This window comes from Monomorium pharaonis, chromosome 4, assembly GCF_013373865.1.
Source record: "Monomorium pharaonis isolate MP-MQ-018 chromosome 4, ASM1337386v2, whole genome shotgun sequence".
Classification (NCBI taxonomy): domain Eukaryota; kingdom Metazoa; phylum Arthropoda; class Insecta; order Hymenoptera; family Formicidae; genus Monomorium; species Monomorium pharaonis.
Window position 1 is genome coordinate 15,610,966 of NC_050470.1, and position 21,803 is coordinate 15,632,768.

At 36.3% G+C, this 21,803-nt stretch overlaps 1 protein-coding gene across 1 annotated transcript in view; it reads right to left on the reverse strand.

The window, feature by feature from the left end:
* Positions 1-21,222, reverse strand: part of LOC105839577 (general odorant-binding protein 72) — a 77,104-nt gene extending 55,882 nt beyond the window's left edge. Inside the window, exons 1-2 of the mRNA XM_012685993.3 lie at positions 20,771-21,222; positions 18,784-18,862 (exon numbers count right to left, since the gene is read on the reverse strand). Of these exons, the coding sequence (XP_012541447.1) occupies positions 18,784-18,862; positions 20,771-20,836 (145 nt within the window). The 5' untranslated portion in view covers positions 20,837-21,222. The remainder of the gene's footprint in view (positions 1-18,783; positions 18,863-20,770) is intronic.
* Between the last annotated feature and the right edge of the window lie 581 nt (positions 21,223-21,803).

Sequence of the window (21,803 nt, forward strand, 5' to 3'; positions counted from 1 at the left end):
TACGTGTGCATATAACTGGTGTATAATTTTATAAAAATTTCTTTTGTGTCCAAATGCACCGTGAACATTAGCACGATTTTCAGCAAAGTAAACCTACTGTGCTTATACTGTGTATAATTGGTAAGGAGGTGCAACATTTACTACGCAAGAAACGAACTTAAAAATCAGTTTTGTTTGTAAATTGAATTACCCCATATTCTTTTCTTCAAATTGATCATATAATTTAATACATCTTAATAATTAAAATAAAATATTACTTCAAATACATTTAATTACGACACCATTCTAGTTTTTCTTTTAATATACTTTTACAAGTAATACTACTCAGTTGTTAATAGCTAATTTTTCCGAAACTGTGCACAATTATAATATATTTAAAAAACACGTGTCTTTTTTTCGGTCCATAAGTCATTTTGAGCGTAAAAATCACCTTACAACTCTTTGAGTCTCGAATTATTCTAGCAATTAGTTTTTAATCAAAATCAGTATATAAGTGTCTCTGCTTACGAATCTGTTAGGTTTTCGAAATTTATAATAGCAGATCTAATATGCCGGCCAAAAATTTCAAAAAATATTCAATTTTTATGAAAGTAGTTATATAAGAATTTTATGCGGGAGAAAGTGAATTTCAGATGCTCACAGTGTAAAACGGACATCATCTATCAGATTACTGCTTTAGTTAAAGTTAAAATAAATTTATAGAATTTGATTAGTAGTGTCCGTTTTACACTGTGCGCATCCGAGACACATCTGAGACGCTCCCGCGGAAGAAGCAGGTGCACGCGTAGTGCGAGAGGAGTTGAGAGTGAAAATTTAGCTCGACACTTTTTTTGACGACTCGGCGCCATTGCGAGAATTCCTCTCGCAATTTAATCTAGTCGCGCACGCGAATCGTTGGAATAACGTGTTGAAAGCGGTCATTCTAGACTCGTGCGTGCGGAGAAAACCACGCTCTGTACTAGAATCTGCCGATTTGGAAAATTGGAGTTTTCTGAACTCGAATCTAAACTAGAATTGTGTTACGGGAAAGGAAAACTTATTTATTTGCAATTTACCAGTTGAAAATAAGAGAGCGTCACGATTGATAATGTCTCAATTGACCACAACTTTTCTAATTGGCGGTCCAATAGAAAAACTCTAAGCATTTATTGATGTAAATGGTTGTGGTCAATTACAACATGATCGATCGAGGCACTCCCGAAAATAAAGAACGAAGATTTTGTGACTTACGGCTCAGAGTTGGAGAGAGAGAGTTTCTCGTTTAGCTTACGACGAGTATTCTTTCGACGTACGGGACAGGATAGCGTGCAGGCAATTCATTTTTTCTCTCTGCAATGATTTTGTAAACAAAAATTTACAGTTGGAGGGAGCGTTTCATTTGATCACGTTGCAAATGACCACAGCCATTCACAGGTGATTGCTGCTATCGTTTTTCTCTTGCACCCACCAATTAGAATATTTTATTTTAAATTAGCTAATTGCTGACGTAGTCATTCGAACCTTACTCATAGAGAAATTTCAAAGTCTTTGGGTATCCCCTGATGTCCTAGTAAAGAAGAAGGATGGATCGTTGCGATTCTACATGGACTATAGGAACCTGAACGCTGTTCATAAGAAAAATTTTTATCCACTATCGTATAGACGACATCCTCGATCAGATTTCTGGTAAGTCATGGTTTTCTATTCTAGATCTAAAAAGCGGTTATTAGCAGCCCGGACAGCACGCATGTCTAAAAGACATCGAAAAGACGTCTTAAAAGAGACGTTTTTAAGACATTGCCAAAAAGACATCTTTAAGACAACTTTTACTATTTCTGAAAGACATCCTCTTTTAAGATATCGAAAAGACATCTTAAAAAAAAATGTCTTTAAAATGTTACCGAAAAAACGTCTTTAAGATGACTTTTAATAAAAAATCTAACGGACATCCTTTTTTTAAGATCCTAAGATAATAGGTTAATTTTGTGACAGCTGTCAATATGACATATACGTATTGTGTAACGTCTAATTATACATTTATTACATATTTCATTATAATTATAGTTGTGTAACTGTGCAAATAATGAGCACGTAATTTGCGTGTATTAATTACCGATAATGCCGTGATGTCAATTACGCTGCTGTGTATTTGGTCTCTTTTTTGCTGCTGTGTATATGGTTTGAACCCTCTGACCGCACACTGAGTTAGCCACACCCAGGCCGATTTTCATATGTGCGCCATTTTATAACGAGCAGTAATGGGGAGATGGAACATAGGGGAGAAAGAAGTTAGGTGTCCCTTTTATCTTATGCGTGCTTGATCCGATTATTACTCGCGTAGTGCCTGCAGCAGCGTGAACGGAAGTTCGATTCCGGGTGTGATACAGTGTGTGGCGAACGTTATACAAAATTGTGCAGAGCGGAAATTTGAAATGCAAGTAAAAGTGATTGCATTCAACTATAAATTACTTTTTTTAATAAACCAAGTAAAAAAATTATTGAACTAACATTAGTGAAGTATATTTTCGTGTATGACAAATTAATTTTTTTGCACGGAAAAAAATTACTCTCAAATTGAAACTTATGTATTCAAATTAACGCGATTCTTGTTTCATATATAAGCAACAATATATAATCTTCTTAGAAGTATTTGAAAATCTTGAATTTCAAAATATTATAGTTTTATTTCAATACTATAAATATTATTTTTAAAATATGAAATAATTGTTTTAATAATTTTATTCTAAAAAAATTATAATCTTCAATTTAAACATGTAGTATTTTTTATCCAATATTTTTTCTTTTCCATCCAAGAAAATTTTTCTTAAATAATAAGAATATTATTTTATTGGTTAAATTATTTAAAAATTAGAAATAAATTTTCATTCAAGTAAATCTTTTTGATTTAACAAAAATATTCTCTTTTTTTCTGTATATGTTTCCAGAGAAGTGAATACACGGAAAAGTGGATAGTTGAACTTTTATTTCTTTATATTTGAGTTAAATAAACAATAAATAATCATGAAAACAATAATTGTTATCGTTTTATTCACAAATATTTCGATGATTTCAATTTTTATTGAATATTGACGGTATTAACCGTCAGATCGAAAAATAGTGAATATTCATATGTTTAAAAAAATATACTTTTTAGTACAAATAAAAAAATTGGTAATAGATTCTTAAAATATAACTCTTCAGCTTTCCAATTATTATATTTTGAAGTATTTTTTTCTTACAAAATTGCAAGCACTGTAAGCACCGCAGTAATAGAAGACGAGAAGTGCGCACGAATACCACCAGAGCCTCGGTGCTCTCAGGAGTAAAGTAACGACTCCCAGACGATATAAGGAGCGCGAGAAGACGACCGAATTACTCTTTGCGCTACTCGCACTCGAGTCACTTTTTAGAGGATAGAACTTTGTCCTACGTCTTATTTTAGTTTCGTGAGCACGCTAGCCACTAAAGAACAACGGTGGAATCCCGCAATTGTGGTAATCTCACCACCTCGACGTATCAGGCCTCTGAGAGTGCTGTTGGGAGCCGACGATCCCCGAATCTGGCGATACACCTCGCCGAGGTACCTGCTTCCGGATCTGTTGGAGAGCGTGGCTAAGGATACTGCGACCAAGAGCACACAGACGGAGCAGGACGATACTCGGGCGGGTAAAGGAACGCAGACCACCGAACGGACGACCAGCAGAGACCAGGACACCCAGGCCGAAGGAAACTCTTCGCAAAGACTTGATCCAGCCGACAGCCAGGAACGACCCGAGGACTACAAAAGACAGCCTAGTCCGTGGCAAGCCTAAGGAAAAGGCTAAGAAAGAACTTACCCGCAAGGAGAGACGAATGACTAAAAGAAGAAAAAAGGATTGTCACTTAAAGGAAAGAAACAGAAGTAAGACCACTGCACAGGATCCCGAGATTTCATCCACCTTCTCTTTAGACGAGAACAATAACCTGGGACGATTACCGGATGACTCAAGCGAAACAACCAATCGCCTGGAAACCGCGAAATTAAATAGCGCCTGATTCAAACGGCATTTAAACAACAAACATTTAAATTAAAAAAAGAACTTAGTGCAATTAATAGTTTGTGACGTGGTAGCTTAGCTGCCACGGGTAGCAGCATCCCTCCCCCGCCACAGGCTGCGAATTCGCGCCGTACGGGGAAAATAGGCGAGAGGCGAGAGGAGATCTCCAGTGGGAACCGCGACGGACCTAGCGAGCGTATTATTAATGTTACATATTTTTGGTTTCTTTGCGCGGCGACCGCCTCTCGATGGAATTCGGCGAGAAAGCGAGAGAGGAAGAGAGAGAGCGACGACGATGCGGGGAAGGAGGAAGGACGCCACCGGTGCCCGGGAGAGACGAGCACGCGGCCCGCACGGGAACTCGGCGTGGCCCGGGAAAGCCACGGCCGGAGCCTAAAGCGGCGGTGCCCGCCAACACCACGACGGGACATCTCGGAGGGCTGTGGAGGAGCCCGGATGGGACCCAAACGCATCGGGGGAAGCGTCGAGTCCTTTCGCGGGGAGCGGGGATCACCGCGTGCGCTGCCCAGGCTCGGACAGTGGCCCAGCGGAAGAAGGAAAATTTTGCGGGGCCTGCGAGGCCCCCGGAAGGATTACGGCGCGCACGTCCCTGCGGTCGCAGGACTGCGTGCCTTGCAGCAATTGGGTCGCGGCGCGGAAACAATGCGCATGACTGAACGGGGGGTCGCGGCGTCGATCCGGGATCGACCGCGATCCACCCCGCTTTTGCGTGCGAGCGGTCTAGGCGTAAGGTCGCGTATCGTGCCTCGAAGGGCTAATTATCGGTGGCTTGTGCGAGGCCTCAGCGAGAGCCAAGGGACGAGCCTAGAGACGAGGGAGGACATCGCCTGGGACGTTATCGGTGAGGTGGCCTGCCAGGATAATTTAGTGTGAGCGGTTGCCGGCCGGCGAGGTGTCTCCGGGCCCGTTCTGCATCCGTTTTTGTGTTGGTGCGTGATTCGCGTGAGCCGCAGGGCGGTCATACGTTCGCGTAAGTAATTGGGGATTTATCGGATGCAAGCGGGCGGGACGCCAACGCGCCGAGCCACGGGGAGGACGGTTGTGAGGACGCTCGGGTTCCGTCGGAGATTCCCCTCGACCGTGTGCGCCGCAAAGCCCTCGCGCGAGCGAGTAGCGTGTCGCGAATAGCGGGTGGACGGGACTTCCGGTTTCGCGACGGGGTAGGGTGCGGCAGCGACCGCCGCTTACTTTGTGACCCCCGTGAGCCACGCGGTCGTGTTCTATAGTTGCCGGGAGTGTCGGCACGTTTGAACGCCCGAAATTCATTGTGCGCAGAAGATTCCGTCACCCGTCCTTGTCGGCCGCGTGCCTACCGCGGGAGCTTCCCGCGTATCGTTCGCGTTTCTTTTTGGTTTAATTCGCGCCGTGGCGCCGCATTGTCGGAACGCCGCATGCTGCGTCCCGCGATATTATCGTTTCTGTCTGGCATTTATTTTTAATAAAGTTCGTTATTTGTTAAGCTCGGAGTCTAATTTTCTGGTGTGTCGTCCGCCCTTTCGTGCTGCGGCAGTCGCCTGCTCCCTCGCAATTCACCCCGCCCCTCTACCGTTAGGCAGAGCTGGTCGAGATTGTCGCGCGAGGATCGAGGACACTTTGGCAAAATTCCGCGAATTGACGCGTCGTCGAACGCGTCTGGCGCCCAACAATTTCTCGCGATAGCGTGTGGCCGAGATTCGAGCGCGACAAACGCGAAAAGGGGGTATCGGTTACCCTATCGGTCTTGCTGCTTTTGCTCGCGGCTTTTCCGATCAGGAAAAGACGTGACAAGTTATATAACTAAAACATTCGTTTCTTTTTTTAATTTAAATGTTCGTTAATTGCACTAAATTATGCCAAAAAATATAAAACGTACACATTTCTTGCAATAAAAGTAATAAAAAAATTATATTATATTAACTTAGAGCATATGCACACGCCGTATAGGTAAATAAATTATTTATACATATTTAACGCATCAAATAAATAATGTAAAAAAGGAAAAAATTAATTAGAACATTTATTTAAGGAGATATAAGAAAATGGTTTAGCTCATTAGTCTTGTCTCGTCGAGATAGCTCAGTTTAAAAAAATTCGTCTTTCTAAGGCGTTTAGTTCCCGAGATATTAACGATTGAAATAATTTGAACGCGCCAGATCCATTTTGTACGCGGGCGTTTGGCCACGCGCTAGCGGACGACGTGCACGCGCGCGCTTGTCGCCGGCCACCGCTCTCGAGTGATACTGCTTTTGTTAACACGTTTACAGTGATCAATCTTCATGAATCACTTTGAACTTTTGGGAAAGATTACTTTAACTATTTAATAAGACGCTGTCAAAATTTCAGCTCTTAATATTCATAACTATAGCAACAGCGATTTTTCAAAAAAAAAAATTATCTTGGCTTTTAAGCAAGCTAGGACAATGTTTATTTTTTTGAAATTTAAAGAAAAATCGCACCTTTCAAATGCATTTTACCCCATGTTGATAGCGTTAATATTTTAAAAATTATATAATTGTTAATAAGACTTATTTTTTACACGTTTATTTGAGGCACTTAATTGCATTGCACACATTTCGCAATACCGATATATAATAGTGCGACTTTTTAAGAACAGAAAAAACTGGTTCAGGTTTGTGCATGGTCTCAAAAATGGAGAAATTAAATTTTAGTGGGGCGCGTTTTGGATAAACACTTGACATTACTTAAAAAGTTGTTAATATTTTTTGATGACATTTAGTACACTTTTTTATCGTCATAAAAGCTAAATTTTTCTACAATTTTAAATGCTTGAGTTAATTTTTAAGAAAGTTATAAACAATTTAAAAAATGGCCATTTTTCATGGTTTTTTTCAACTTTACAACCAAACTAATTGACCGATTTTAATCAACCAAATTTATTATTGTAGATCTACTTAATACCTACAACTTTTATTCGAAACTTTTTTCGATTCCGTTTTTAGTTTACGAAGTGCAAGCAAAAAACTACTTTTTTCTCACTTCAACCCGTAATTTTGCAATAATCCCCAGCTTTTTGCGAGTGGCAAACGTGCTTATCTTAATCTACGCACATTAGTTATGCTTTATGCGCAGTCAAATCTGAGTCACCAATTTTTTCCCCCAAAAATGCTAATTCTACTGGACTAATGTACAGAACCAGCTTTTCTAGGTTGATTATGTGTAGGTCAGATTTTTGAAATTTTAAAATGGAAAATTTTAAATAATGGGTGATAATATTTTTTTTTAAGATTTTATATTTTTTTATTTTTTCAACAATGGTACATAGAACATAAACTGTATACCAATTTCCATAAAAAACCGATAAAAAATACTCAAAATCGTGACTTGCCATATTGAATCCGCCATTTTGAAAAAGAATCGTTGAAATCTGATGGTAGATTTGTCAGCGATCCTAAAAACCTTTTTATACATTTTAATAAAAATTTAAATACATTTTAATATACATTTTAATAAATTTTCATAAAAATCTGATTAATAGAAAAATGTGCCGCACAGGGTTAAAGGGTTAATAATGTAATAGTAACCATATAATATTAAAATTAAATAGCGCGCGCGAAGTAAATTACAAAACATAACTAACATTGTTATAATTAACAATGACTATCAAGCAATTTATAATTTAAATAAAACTATAAATGTGAATATATGTTCCTGCCTCAACATTAAACCAAACACAACGTACGCGCGGTCGCGCGGTTGTGCAGTAACGCACGCAGTTGCGTGCAGCGTAATTTGTTGTCGCGGTGTAATTCAGTCACAATCTTCAGTCTAACTTCTATCTTCTTAGCGAAAGTAAACAAACATCGTATATACGTGCTCTTATTTTTTGCGCACTCTAGATTTTGCATTCGAGTGATTTCTATTCTGTTGTTTCCTTACATTTTTTGAAGATGTCTTTTTTAATATCCGAAAGTGAAGACAGTAATAATTCTGTGGATATCATAATGGATATCATAACGGCTCATCTAACTTTCTAAGTCACTTAAAAAAGAAACATGGCGAAGATTGCGTCGAGAAATATAAAAATTTGAGAAATAAAAAAAAGAGAAATAAAAATGGAAGCAGCGGAACTAGTAGCGACAAAGTATTTAAAACTGGGAAATTGAAGAAACAAGCAGTTGCAGTTGACCCTGGAGCAATTTAATGAAAACATTGTTAAATACCTTACCAATTCTATGATACCACTAAGAGCTATAGAAGATTCATATTTTTTTAACATATTTACAGACTTAAATTTATCAAATATTGGCCTCAAAGTAATAAGTCGACGAACTTTGGGACATCATATAAAAGATTATTATACAAATGAAATAGCAGAAATAAAGTCCAAACTACATAAAACTGATAATGTTGGCACAATAGTAGACATTTAGTCTGATCGAAAACGGAGTTTTATTAGAGTTACAGCACACTGGATTACTAAGGATTTGTGCAAGATGTCAATGGCATTAGCTTCTCGTAGGTTTAAAGGCGCGCATAGTTATGATTGCATATCTAAACTAGTACAAGAAATCAATTCTGAGTTTAATTTTACGGTAAACAAGATTGTTGCCACCACTGATAATGGCAGTAATTTTTTAGGCGTTCAAGGTGTTTAAAATGTTTGGAGTAAAATTAACAAATATTAAAATGGTTGACGATTATGACAAAGATGTATTCAAAGCGATTTTATCTGATTCCGATGATTTTGAAAAGGAAGAAATCGATAATTCTTCAATCGTGGATGACGAAGTTTTATGTTCATTCAAACAAAGTGTACGAAAACATACGTGGTTTCATAGAAGCAAGATTTCGATTGAAAATATCTGTCGATTTGTAGCGTACTTTATAATGTTAAAGCCACCACGACAAGAATTTTTTAAAAATGAATTAGATTTATCTAATCCTACAATAGTTGATTGGTAAAGTTTTTGTCGTGAGGTATGAATATCTTTATTTAAAAAATTCATAATATATTGTAACGAACCGTATTTCCTACGCGGACTTTTAATTCGCCGGAATCGGGTGTAGGAAAGGTGAGACAATAGACGTGGTTTTGGTAAAAGAAATAAAATAATATATTTAAGTCTTGAGATCTATGTACAATATTTACAGGCGAATATATATATACAATGCGTCGCGCGGTTGAAAACAGCTGTTCCCGATCGCGTGAATCGTTTAGTGGCAACCGCAGTGTACGGCGACGAGCCGGCGGGCAATGAGGCGCGAAGCAATGTTTCGAGACGCGGTGAGGTGAGCGGTGTGGCGGGCGGCAGCTGCCGAAGCTTTGAGATCGGTGGTGCGCGGTACGCGGCGTGAGACGCGGGGTATTTGCGCGATGATTATGACTTGCGTCTGGTGATCGAGGAAACGCCGGTCGATCTCGAGATCTCTCCAGGGAGACAGAGAACACTCCACTCCCTTTGTGTTCGAGCCGGGTGATCGGACGTTAAGGAATATCCGAAGCCGAGAACTCTCGGCGAAGGCGAAGTACGCTCTACCCTCTACTACGGATGCGAAAACTAGGAATTCGGATGCGATACCGAGAGCTCTCGGTTAAGGCGGAGAACACTCTACCCTAATAACCGTGTCGCAGGAGGCTTCTCTTGGTCGTACTCTGGTCGGGATCGGAGTACCAGAGCACGGTCGGATCGAGAAGTGTCGTATCCTCCACCGGAGCGGCTTTTTATACCCGCTCGGGGGAGGATCGGAGATCCTCGTGGATCCTCAGGTTTCCCCGCGCTCGCTCCTTCCCGTGGAGGCTGGGTGAGCGCGGGGAGATACGCGGAGCGGAGACAAGGATCGTCTCGACGCTTTTGTGTGACGTTTAGGACGGGCCGGTGCCCGTTTTCGCGGCCCGGCGGGTGTTTGACCGGTCGGTGATGCCGGCGGACGGGAGGTTTGTTACAATATTAAATATAATTAATAAACTATATAATATATAATTAAATTAATTGTATAATTATTAGGTATGTATATATTTTGGGTTGAAAAACACTCTGAAAAAATTGGAGGTAAAAACATTATCGTGGAAATTAATGAAGCAAAAGTTGGAAAAAGAAAATATAATAGAGGGCGATTGATTGACGGAAAATGGATTTTTGGTGGTTACGAGCGAGAAAGTGATCGCGTATTTATGGTTCCTGTTCCTGAACGATCGAAAGAATGTTTACTAAATGTAATAAAAGAATGGATATTACCTGGCACCACTATCAGATTGCTGGAAAGCATATAATTGTTTACAAAATGAAGCTTTTCTACATTTAACTGTTAATCACTCGATACATTTTGTAGATCCAGATACGGGTATGAAATTTAAAACATTAAATAAAAAAATTAATAATATATTTGTAACGAGCCGTTCCTCCGCCACGTTAAGGCATATAGCTACGAGGCCGTTACCCTCGTGTAGTCCCCTCCGCTTATCTCGGTCTCCCCGCACATCTCCGCTCCTCTTGTCACCAAACGGGGGCTATAAAAGCCCTCCGCTGGTGATAAGAAGGCAGATCTCCCCGGTCTAGCGTACTGAGCCGACCGATCCTCTCAGCGAATTGAGCTGAGTATCCAAAGCACGCACTGAGTGCCAAACTTAACCTCAAACCGGCTTCCTAACTAGCGCGCACTGAGCGCTTCCTCGCGTCACGCTGTGAGTGGCAAAACACCGCCCCGCTCGACACCCGGATCCCGGTACGCGTATTGAGCTACCGATCCCGACCGCACACGGGAACCCCGTACTGAGGGGAAACCGCCGACGCGGAGGACCATCCACGCGGGATGGTCCTCGACGATAATAACAGCTGATCGTCGAACAGCTGATCACCGTGGCTGTCGAGCCGAGCCCCGCGTCGCACCGCGCAGTCGCGCACCGCCGCGACCAGTCATAACGCCGCACCGACCGACTCGGCGAATGAGAACGCCGCACCGTACCGTGCAGCCGCGACCGTAACGCCGCAGCCAATCCGGCTACCGCCGCGACCGACACGAACGCCGCCACACATTACACCGCCGCGATTATACCGCCACGAGCATCGTAGTTCGTAAGACCGGCCGCTACCGCCGATCGACACACCGACCGACCGATACACGGGCCGTGCGCCCACCGCAGCCAATCCGGCACCGAATACTCTACGCGCACATGCGCCCCGCGACACACGTCGCCACAGCGAATCACCCACGACTCGCATAGCGAGATATTAGAGATAAGTGTACATACTAGAGTAGGGACTTTGTATATATTAGATAGGACTATATTAAGAATAAATCATAGTTGTAAATATATACCGCTTGCCTCCGTTATTCATTCAACCAGCCCGCCGCCCGAACCCTGAATTACCCGCGGCTATCCGTAGCACGTCATAATTTGAAAATTCACGGTTACATATTAATTAAAAGTATATTTTGAAACTATTGTTAGGTGCACATACTCACAGTATAGAGAGGCTCTGGCATGAAGTTCGTGCAAACATTCCAAGATATGGCACAGGAGATGCTCACTTAATTGGCTATTTGGCCGAATTTCAATTAAAAAAAAAATTTAATCTAAGTGAACATATTCCGGAATTTTTTTAAATAATTGGTAAATTATGTCCTTGTATAATTGATTAATATATATGTATTATAAAATCAAAAACTTTTTGTGGGAATAGTAATTTTAATATATTTAAGATTTTATGTTACAAAACATTTCCTGCTTTAATAACAATCACAAACTGTTTTGTTTTCTTTCTTTTTTAAATGAATTAAAATTTAAATCTAGCATTTCTTTAAAATAAACGCTGTAACTATAAACACGACTGCGTCAAATTTTTCCAAGTTCCTACAAAATATAGAAAACATATAATTATTTATAATATAATTATCAATTAAATTTAAAAAAAAACCTTGTGATTTAAATAGCGAAATCTATCTTTAATATTGCGCTTTCTCTCTTTTGTATATGCTTTTTTTAGAATAAAAGTTAAAAATATCATGTAGAAGCTCTTCTGAAATTGCATTCAAATATGAAAAATTTACAAGTATCATACGATTATGATCCGTTAAATTCTTGTTCCAAAACATTTTTCGAATAAATTTTGGCCACGTATTTGCATTACTAACAACGTTTTGAACTACAAGCTAAGGATTATTGTTAATTTGTTCTATTGAATACATCGTCATATATTAGATATTCAAACAGCTCTTAATATACAAGCTATAACAAGGTAAACTTGTATTATGAAGTAAGGTCTATTATTTGAAGTAAAGTGCAAATAAAAGACTTATTGAAGATTGCCGCAAGAATACTGCCCATGCGCATTAATGCACAATATTATAAATTATTTTTTATCATTTTCTGACTTACCGACATAAAAGCAGAGAATAGGTCATATTTCGAACAGTATTTATATACATAGAATATTTATAAACAAAATACAATTTATCGATGTACTAAACTAACAGAAGTTTCAGTTGTATTACACACACTCTCTCTCTCTCTCTCTCTCTCTCTCTCTCTCTCTCTCTCTCTCTCTCTCTCTCTCTCTCTCTCTCTCTCTCTTTCGCTCGCTTGTTCGAAAAATGTTTATTATTTTTACTATTTTATTATTTAACACTCAAAGCTCATATTGCTCGCACGCGTGAGTGCCGCATGTATGCGAGCGATATGAGTCTCAGTTAGAACACTCACATGAGGCACTATCGCCTGCACGCGTGCGGCACTCACGTGTGCGAGCGATATGAGTCTCAAAGGAGGATGCATCTGCATGATGCTGTGCAATCACACTGTGACGATTATTAAGCACAGATGCAAGCACTGTGCAGTCACTGTGCAGACATTTTGTTATCTGGGAACTGTCAACTTTAGTGCTTAATAACTTTTTTTCTAGTTGAGACCGACAATTTTTACTTGCAGATTCGTGTTTTACACACCGAAATATACAAAATAGTAAAGTTACAGCCAAATCGATGAGGTCACTCTTATACTAAACAATGACCAAAAATAGATAAGGATTGACTAGTCTGGTCCACCGGACCAACCACTTTATTATTTCTGCGTGCCTGTGTTATTTATTGTATTAAAATTTTAATTTTAATAAAACTTGGTATAAATATAAAAAGAATAAATACATAAATTTAGAAATTTTTAGTTAGTGCTATAAAATAATAAATCCTTTAAAAGTAGATATTTTTGTCTTTTTTTCGATATATCTCGTAAACCAAACGATACAAAATTTAAATATCTTTATTTAACTACGTTGTTTAATTAAAAAAAAGATTTATTTAGAAATAATTTTCAATTAAATTGATTTCTTATGTATCTAATATTTATAAAGGAATAATAAAATTAACATGTTTTTGTTTTACAATGTATTTAATAGCTATGTTTTATTTATATTATCTATGTGTATAACCTTGTATCTAATAATGTGTAATATTATGCTTTGCTTGATTAAAAATTTAAACAATCTAATCAAATAATAAAGCATGTTAAACTTGTCACTTCATACTGACGTGACGTGTAACATCACTTATATAGGTACTAATCTTCTATTAATGCGCTCTTTTCACGTATACAACATATATGACGCATATCGTAATATAATGAATATAAAACATGAATATGAAACATATGACGTAGATAGAATCAATATTCTGTGAAAATAACGTGACTACTGCGTAGTTAAATAGAGTTAAATCACGTAAAATGTAACTTATACAATAATGTAGATAATGAAACTTTTTTTCAAAAAATGAATAGCGTAGTTAAATAGAGATATTTATATTGTACTTTTATATAAAACTATAATTATATAAAACATTTTTTGATATTTCGTTTAATTTACGAAATATATTGAAAAAAAGACAAAAGTCCTTACCTTTGAAGAGAGCTTTCACCCCTTCAAATTGTTTTGTAGCATCAACTGAAAATTTCTAAATTCAGGTATTTATCCCGTCTATATTTATTAACAGTGTTTCATATCCCTCTATAGATTCCATAATCACAATCGTTTTTCCCTCTTTAGTAAATTATTAATTATGTTTGTTACGTATATCCGACGAACGTTTGCTTATAACATGATTAGTAGAACTTTATGGGTAACAAATTTGTATCGCCAAAAATAATATACAAATATATACATACACAATATGTACATACATAAATATTTATGAGTTATTTAAATAAAACAAAATGTTAGTTCATAGTTCTTTTCCCCTAATAAAACTTAATAAGTGTTGACACATATATCTTTAATACAATAACATAATCTTTATTTCGAACAAGATTCTTATCACTTTCATATAAACATTTGAATTTGTTCTATTATTTTCATGTTATTATTGACATATTGTGTTCATAATTTTTATTTTTTAATATTCCAATCTTTAATAAAATAAACGTATATTTACACAATTTAAAACTAAAATTTGTATTTAGAAATCTCTTTACTTTTAGAAAAAAAATCTAAATTTTTTCTGTTTTTTCACAAGTCTATCTGTATATTAGGCCTCTGTCATTTTCATTTCTAAAAGCATCAATAAAAATGAACTTATGTATCTTTAATCCAAAATTTATATTTAAACTTGATATATTTTAATGTTACGTCCGGCAGACTTCACGATTTCCCTTCGTCAGAGGAACAAATAATTTTACAAAAGAAATTCCGTTTCAACGGTCTCCAATAATTTTTTATGCGTCTTGGACTATAAGTCTGTTAGAAACGTAATGATAAACATAGATGGACGAAACGGCCAAGTAGATAATTCTGACTCCTTTTGAATATTGAGTCAACAAATAATAAATTCTGAAGATAGAAATTAAAAAACAAACATGGGATCTAAGCAACGTTTCACGTTTCCTCACAAAAAAATGAGCAATAAAGTATCTAAACATAAGCAAAAAATAAATAACCGTTTCCTCCATCTGCAATCCATACCGTAGCACGTCTAGCACGATAGAAAAAATTATTTATCTCTTAAACCCAAAGGGAAGATAACCTAGGTTTCCGCGATAGGTCGGATCCCTTCGATAAAATTAAAGGAATGTGGGAGGAAACAGAGAAACTTTCGACAGAGTACTCAACGTATGATTGGTCAAAAGAGAAAACTATTTCTCCAATAAGAAAACTTAGAATTTACCCACCACACAATCCTGAAAAAGAGTCCTACCAGTTAGAATATTTGAACCACCCACATTTGGATCCTCCCTTTGTAAGACTCTGTATATATAATACCAATCTTGAAGAAAATCAGTTAGTTATAGTCAGTAATAAAAGAGTAATAGTCAGTAATAGTCAGTAATGGTCAGTAATAGTCAGTTGAGAGTAGTTAGTTGTGAGTTCAGTTACGTTTAAAGTTTTAGAGTTACGTTTTTAGAGTTAGTTAGTTAGTTAGTAATCATGTAGAATCAGTACGCAAGTAAACTTTAGTATCGTTCCATCCGGTCAAGAAATCCCTTTGATTCCGACAGATTTGCTCGAGAACCAACAATGAGTAAGTCCCACAATCATAATTTCTTTTGTTTTTACGTTACTCATCTGCTCCCTTCCGTTTTGATTCTTTAAGACACCCTCCTATTATTTATCAATAATTCCCTCACACTCACACGAACCTGAGGCTCCCGTGTGCGAATCTCAAGTTTACACACACTTATACCAACTTGAGGCTCCCGTGTGCGAATCTCAAGTTTACACACACTTACACGAACTTGAGGCTCCCGTGTGCGAATCTCAAGTTCTCGACACCACCTCACAACCTTGAGGAACCTTCGTGTGATCCTCAGGATATCCCGTCACCATACCATAACCCTGAAGAATCCTTGTGTGATCCTCAGATATCCCGACACCATGCCACAATCTCGAGGAACCCCCGTGTGATCCTCGAAACGTCCCCGCTCCTCCTGTTTCTTTTACTTATTTCTCGATCAGTTCCCCAAAACTCGAAGATGTTCCACCCCACTCTCTCCTACGTTATTCTTTATCCTCTTACAATTTCAAGCATCTATGTTTTCCCCATCTAACGATTTTAATAAACCCTTCGTCTATTTCTTTGCTCCGCGTTTACTGTTAATACCATAGAAAAAGAAAAAAAAACAATAATCTCTTGTTTCTCTTTCTCCGCCCACCACATACTTATTTAATATTTGTACAACTATATACATACTCACTATGCATTTTAAATTCGATTATACCGTTATTACGAATTGTCAAACCACGACTTCAGCGCTTATTTATATTTCTTTTTATTTTCATTTTTACTTGTTATTATTATATTAGAATAAATACTTTTGTTAATTTTATCTGAAACTTTATCATTTATTTTAATTAATAACGACCTCGCCTATCCCGAACAAAGATTGCATCTGGTCCGATCCCGAGTTAAAGCGATTCAATTCGTTGACTCGAAACTTGGACCGACGGACGTACGACTCGAAACGGGTTATAGCGGGCCTATCGGCACGTTAACCTATATTTTTGAGTCATAAAAAGTGCGTTCGACCCGAGGCACATACCCTCTCTTAAACTGTGTGCCTACGGAAATTCTACACGTTTTGTTACGTTTTTCCCTGCCTTACCTGCTCTCCCTGAAATATCCTTCCTACCGAATAAAGAGTAAAATCCCAGGCTGGACGTAACAATAAGAACAATATTTAAAAACTCGTCAATTTTAGTCCAAGCGAGAAACCTGAATTTCCACCCTTTTTCTATAGATTTTGACATACTGAATACGATTCTGCTATTATTTTTGGGCATAATGAAGGAAACATATTTTTCAGACTAATGGACGATGTTATTACCTTGTCGTAAGACCCAGTTGCCACAGGACCTTATATAAAAACGTTAATTAATTCATTGAAGGAAGGTAAATAGTAGAGAGAGGAAAGTGAAGTTTGCAAGAGAAATTCGTAGAGCGCGAAGATCGTGCGTCATGTACGGTAGAAGTGGTGTCCCTTGGTGTAAAAATTGGGGATCACGCCGGTGCTGTATCATTTACCAACGCCGCACGCTCAAGAAAGATTAAATTATGATGAGTGAGAAAACGTGATATCGATTTGCCAGTATCCAATATCCGTTTCACTCGCACTCAAGCGAGAGTCATTAGTATCTGCAAGTAACGCCTTCCCCGACATTGTTTTTGTGCAAAAAATAACCCATCCACAACTCCAACTTTCCTCCAAATATATATTGTATAAAGTATATATGTATATAATAAATATAATATAAACACATATATTTTACGTATATTTGCCTGCTTGAATCTCAATAGATTAGAACTTACTTGAATAAGTACCGTCTTTACAAAAGACCCTATGACTTTACAACAAAATAAAACTATCGTATATTAGTCTGAAAAAACATAACGTTGCCTTCACTTTGTCAAAAATTAATAGCAAAATCGTGTTCAGTAGGTCAAAGTCTATAGGAAATTGGTGAAAATTTAGGTTTTCCGTTTGAGTTAAAATTGACAGTTTTTTAACATTGTTTTTTAAGTATATTATCTCATTTAAGTAAAAAAAAAACACTAGTTTTTAGTATATACTATAGTTATTTTTAATTTTAAAAAATATCAATGTTAATGAATGTTAATGTCATAATCAAATGTTAATGAAAAAAATATAAATAGGTGCAATTTAAAACTGGAAAAATTTTTTCATCAGTACTTTCATAAGATTCTTGTAAAGAAAATAATTTATTTTACTATTCTTGATTCATGGTGCTACATTAAATCCATACTAAATTTTTGAAAAAGGTCACATGTTTGTAAAACTAGACTTGTTTGATTACAATTTAATAATAATCTAATAATACTAGACGTATTTAATTACAATTTAAGTCTCACCAAAATTTTTTAGTTCAAATAAATTTTGGGCAGGAGGAAAATGTTTGTTTCATAGAGAATGCCCCATATATGCATACATACAGTGTGTGTGTGTGTGTGTGTGTGTGTGTGTGTGTGTGTGCGTGCGTGCGTGTGTGTGTGCGTGCGTGCGTGTATGTGTGTGTGTGCGTGCGTGTGCGTGTGCGTGCGTGCGTGTGCGTGCGTGCGTGCGTGCGTGCGTGCGTGCGTGCGTGCGTGCGTGCGTGCGTGCGTGTGTGTGTGTGTGTGTGGTTCAGAAAGGATATAATATATCGTCGCTTCCGAATAAAAGGACGTTAACTGAGAAGCCGGTTGAAAAGGGTGTTAACTCGAAAGCCGGTTGAAAAAGGCGTTAATTCGGAACCCGATTGAAAAGAGCGTTAACTCTGAAGCCGATTGAAAGGTGCGTTAATTCTGATGCCAGTTGGAAAAAGCATTAATTGGGAATCCAGTTGAAGAAGCGTTAACTCGCGCCCTCAAATTTTTCGCTTCAATTTAAGTTTTGACAGCATTGCCAAAATAATTTTGGTGCTCTACCTATATATGCATATTCATTTTCGTTTAAATCAAGCACCAAAATTATTTTGGCAGTGCTGCAAAAGTAAAATAAAGCGTAAAATTTTAGTAGGCGAATTAACGCTTTTTTCGACCAGCTTCCCAGTTAACGCCTTTTCTAACCGGCTTCAGAATTAATACCCTTTTCAATCGACTTCCGAATTAACGCTCTTTTCAATTGGCTTCCGAGTTAACGCCTTTTTCAACCGGTTTCCCAGTTAACACCCTTTTCAAATGGCTTCTGAGTTAACGCTCTTTTATTCAAAAGCGACGATATGATAGTTTTTTATATACTATACTTAGCATAAACTTTTTTTACGGTTAGGTTAGGTTATATATTAATGAGACATTACAAAATAAAATGTGACATATTATAACTTACCAGGGTCTGCACGAGATTTTGACGTACAAGTATTTCGTACATTTTTCGCAGCTTTTTCGAGTTGTTCCATTGACATTGCCTATGACAGTAAAATTTAATTTGTTATATAGAGGAAAAAAGGCAGTTATGAATTAGATATGGGGTTATGGAATTTACAATATCTCATATACTTTATTTTGAGTTCTGGAGATAACTGTCCGAATTACTTCTTTATATACTGTTTAAACATTATAACATAGCTACTGGTTATTAGTGTTTGTTTTATTGTTCTAAAAGTTGCATTTCAGTATCGCAAGTAGCTGAAAGTTCTACAGGTATCTATTCTTTATCTCATTTTGAGAAATGTGTCGGGTATCAATTTTTTAACACTAGTGTAATGTAAAGGGCTTGAATATAGCTTTTAAATAACGTAATTGAATTTAATATTTGACTAATGTATGCATGCATTTGACGTGTAAAATTATACTGCTTGCGTTTAGGATTATGGACCATTGCGATTGTCCGAATCCCGTAATCTCTTCTCTTGTAATATTTTTTGCAACATTTTTAGGGTACTTAGCTAATATTGTTTGTTATAACATTTTCATAGTATTTCTAGAATACGCAAAGTTGCAAAAACCAAAGATTTTATATTTATACTTTTGATTTTTTTGTATCATACTATGTACAAGATATTGATACCTTTGTGATATTCATATGTAAGATCCGCCAAGCAGCATTAATTTTTTATTTTTTAGAAACAAAAATAATTTTGAGAATATTTATTGGTAATGTTCCATATTCCGCTACACTCTACAGGTTCCACAACCGCAATCTTTTTTCCTTTTCAGTAAAATGTTAATTATGTTCGTTATGTATATCCGAAGAACTTCTGCTTATAATGATTAGTAGAACTCTATGGGTAACAAACTTGTACCAACAAGAATTGTGTCATACAAATTTTTATTGAGTTATTTAAATAAAACGAAATGGTAACTCATAACCCCCTTTTCTCCTCTACGTATTTACTTGTTTATTTTTTATATGGTATAACATACGTGTAACGAATAACAGAAAAATTATGTAAATATCTGTAAAGGTGTTTTTATTTCTAAATAAAAAAGTTTTTATTAATAATAACAAAGTATTATTAATTTTAATTTGTTTTTAGTATATTACTTTTTAAAATATTTCTAATACACACTAAAAATTTTGTTTTTCCTGAAATCATATGTCGCAAGATCCATTAAATTTCCGTTAAAATATTTTTATAGTTTGATGTTAATTATATACAGCAATATCTTTTTGTATATAAAATTTAATAATTTTCTATGAGAGATATTTTAATTTCAACAATAATGATGACGTGATAGGAAATTCTTTCTTTCTTCGCCAGTGGTTTAATAAATTTAAGACAATATGGTATTTTTTGACTTGATCTGGCTATTTATTACCAATGAATTATATGCTACGTTTCGACCACGATTTTATGTCCTCTTCAGGCAATTGTTCTGTGCTTGTATGCAAGCTTTAATGCATTGTGGCAGCAATAATCTAAAATCGAATGCTTCGGTGAGTTTTATGACATATAAAATTCTTAGTAAATTAAAGACTATCGAGATGACAGTTATTACTTTAAAACTAAAACACGTCTGCTCAGCATGGCGACAAACAAAGCAATCTGCTTTGTTTGTCGCCATGCTGAGCGGACGTGTTTTAGTTTTAAAGTAATAACTGTCATCTCGATAGTCTTTAATTTACTAAGAATTTTATATGTCATGAAACTCACCGAAGCATTCGATTTTAGATTATTGCTGCCACAATGCATTAAAGCTTGCATACAAGCACAGAACAATTGCCTGGAGAAATATATATTTTTTAAATATCTTATAAATTAATTTATATAATTTTTTTAAAAATTGTTACATATGAATTTCAAACTTTCTTTTACTTGAAAGATGCCTATTTATTAGGTACAATGAATTATTTAATAAATCATATAACTTACAGCATTTGTTATATTTACTGCGAGCTGTGCAAATATAATCATGCAAATTAGTAAACGCACACACATTTTACAGTATTTTGAATTACACAAAGAGACTAACAAATTTAATTCAAAATATTCCCTTGAAAATACCGACGCACCGTAACTAGCTTTTGCTCTTTTATAAAGACTATAGTCGTCAAATTGTTCGATTTATAATCTCGTTTGGAAGTTTAATTCGTAGCATTTATCCATATAAAATGTATACTTTATGTCGAGATAACGTCGAAATTGGGTAGTAAGCTACTGCGATTTGTCATGTCAAAAAAGGAATAGAAGACTTGCATAATAATAGATTATTAGACGGTTTCAACTACAAATTTTTGTAGATGACTTTCGTTTTAATAATCATATAATGATTCAAAAACAAATACTTAATGTTTGGAAATCAAATAAAATATACAAAGATTCGGGATTTAATTATATTTGTGCATATAACAAAAGTACAAGCAGTATAATCATAGAAATATAAGAATGATAAGAAAGTCACAGGAAAAGGCAATAAAGATGAGAGGAAACAATGTACAATAAAAATGTATTAATCTGCCACCGAGACTGTTGATATAATGCACGTATGCCACGAATGGAGATAATTAAAAATAAAGTTTGTTTCAAGAGTGCCTCTACTGTGACACAAAAATAGAAAAATGTCACTTATACTGAACTAATTGCCTTAAGTAAATTTTTATTATTTCGTAAAAATTAAATCAAAACCAAATCACCTGTTTAAAAAAGTTTAAAAAAGCGCGCTAAGTGTGTGATTTTCCTTTAAGGAAAAAAATCACAAAATCCAAGAATACGTTTGATAAATTCAACCTAAGTGATATTTTTTTATAACGAAAAAAAATCACAAATTCAAGATAAAACTTTTGATCAAATTCAACCTAAGTAATTCCTAAGAAATGCTATAACTTTGATTATTAAAGTGATAATTATTTTAAATAAAAAGTTACTGTATTTACACACACAAATTAATTCATCTACAAAAATAATG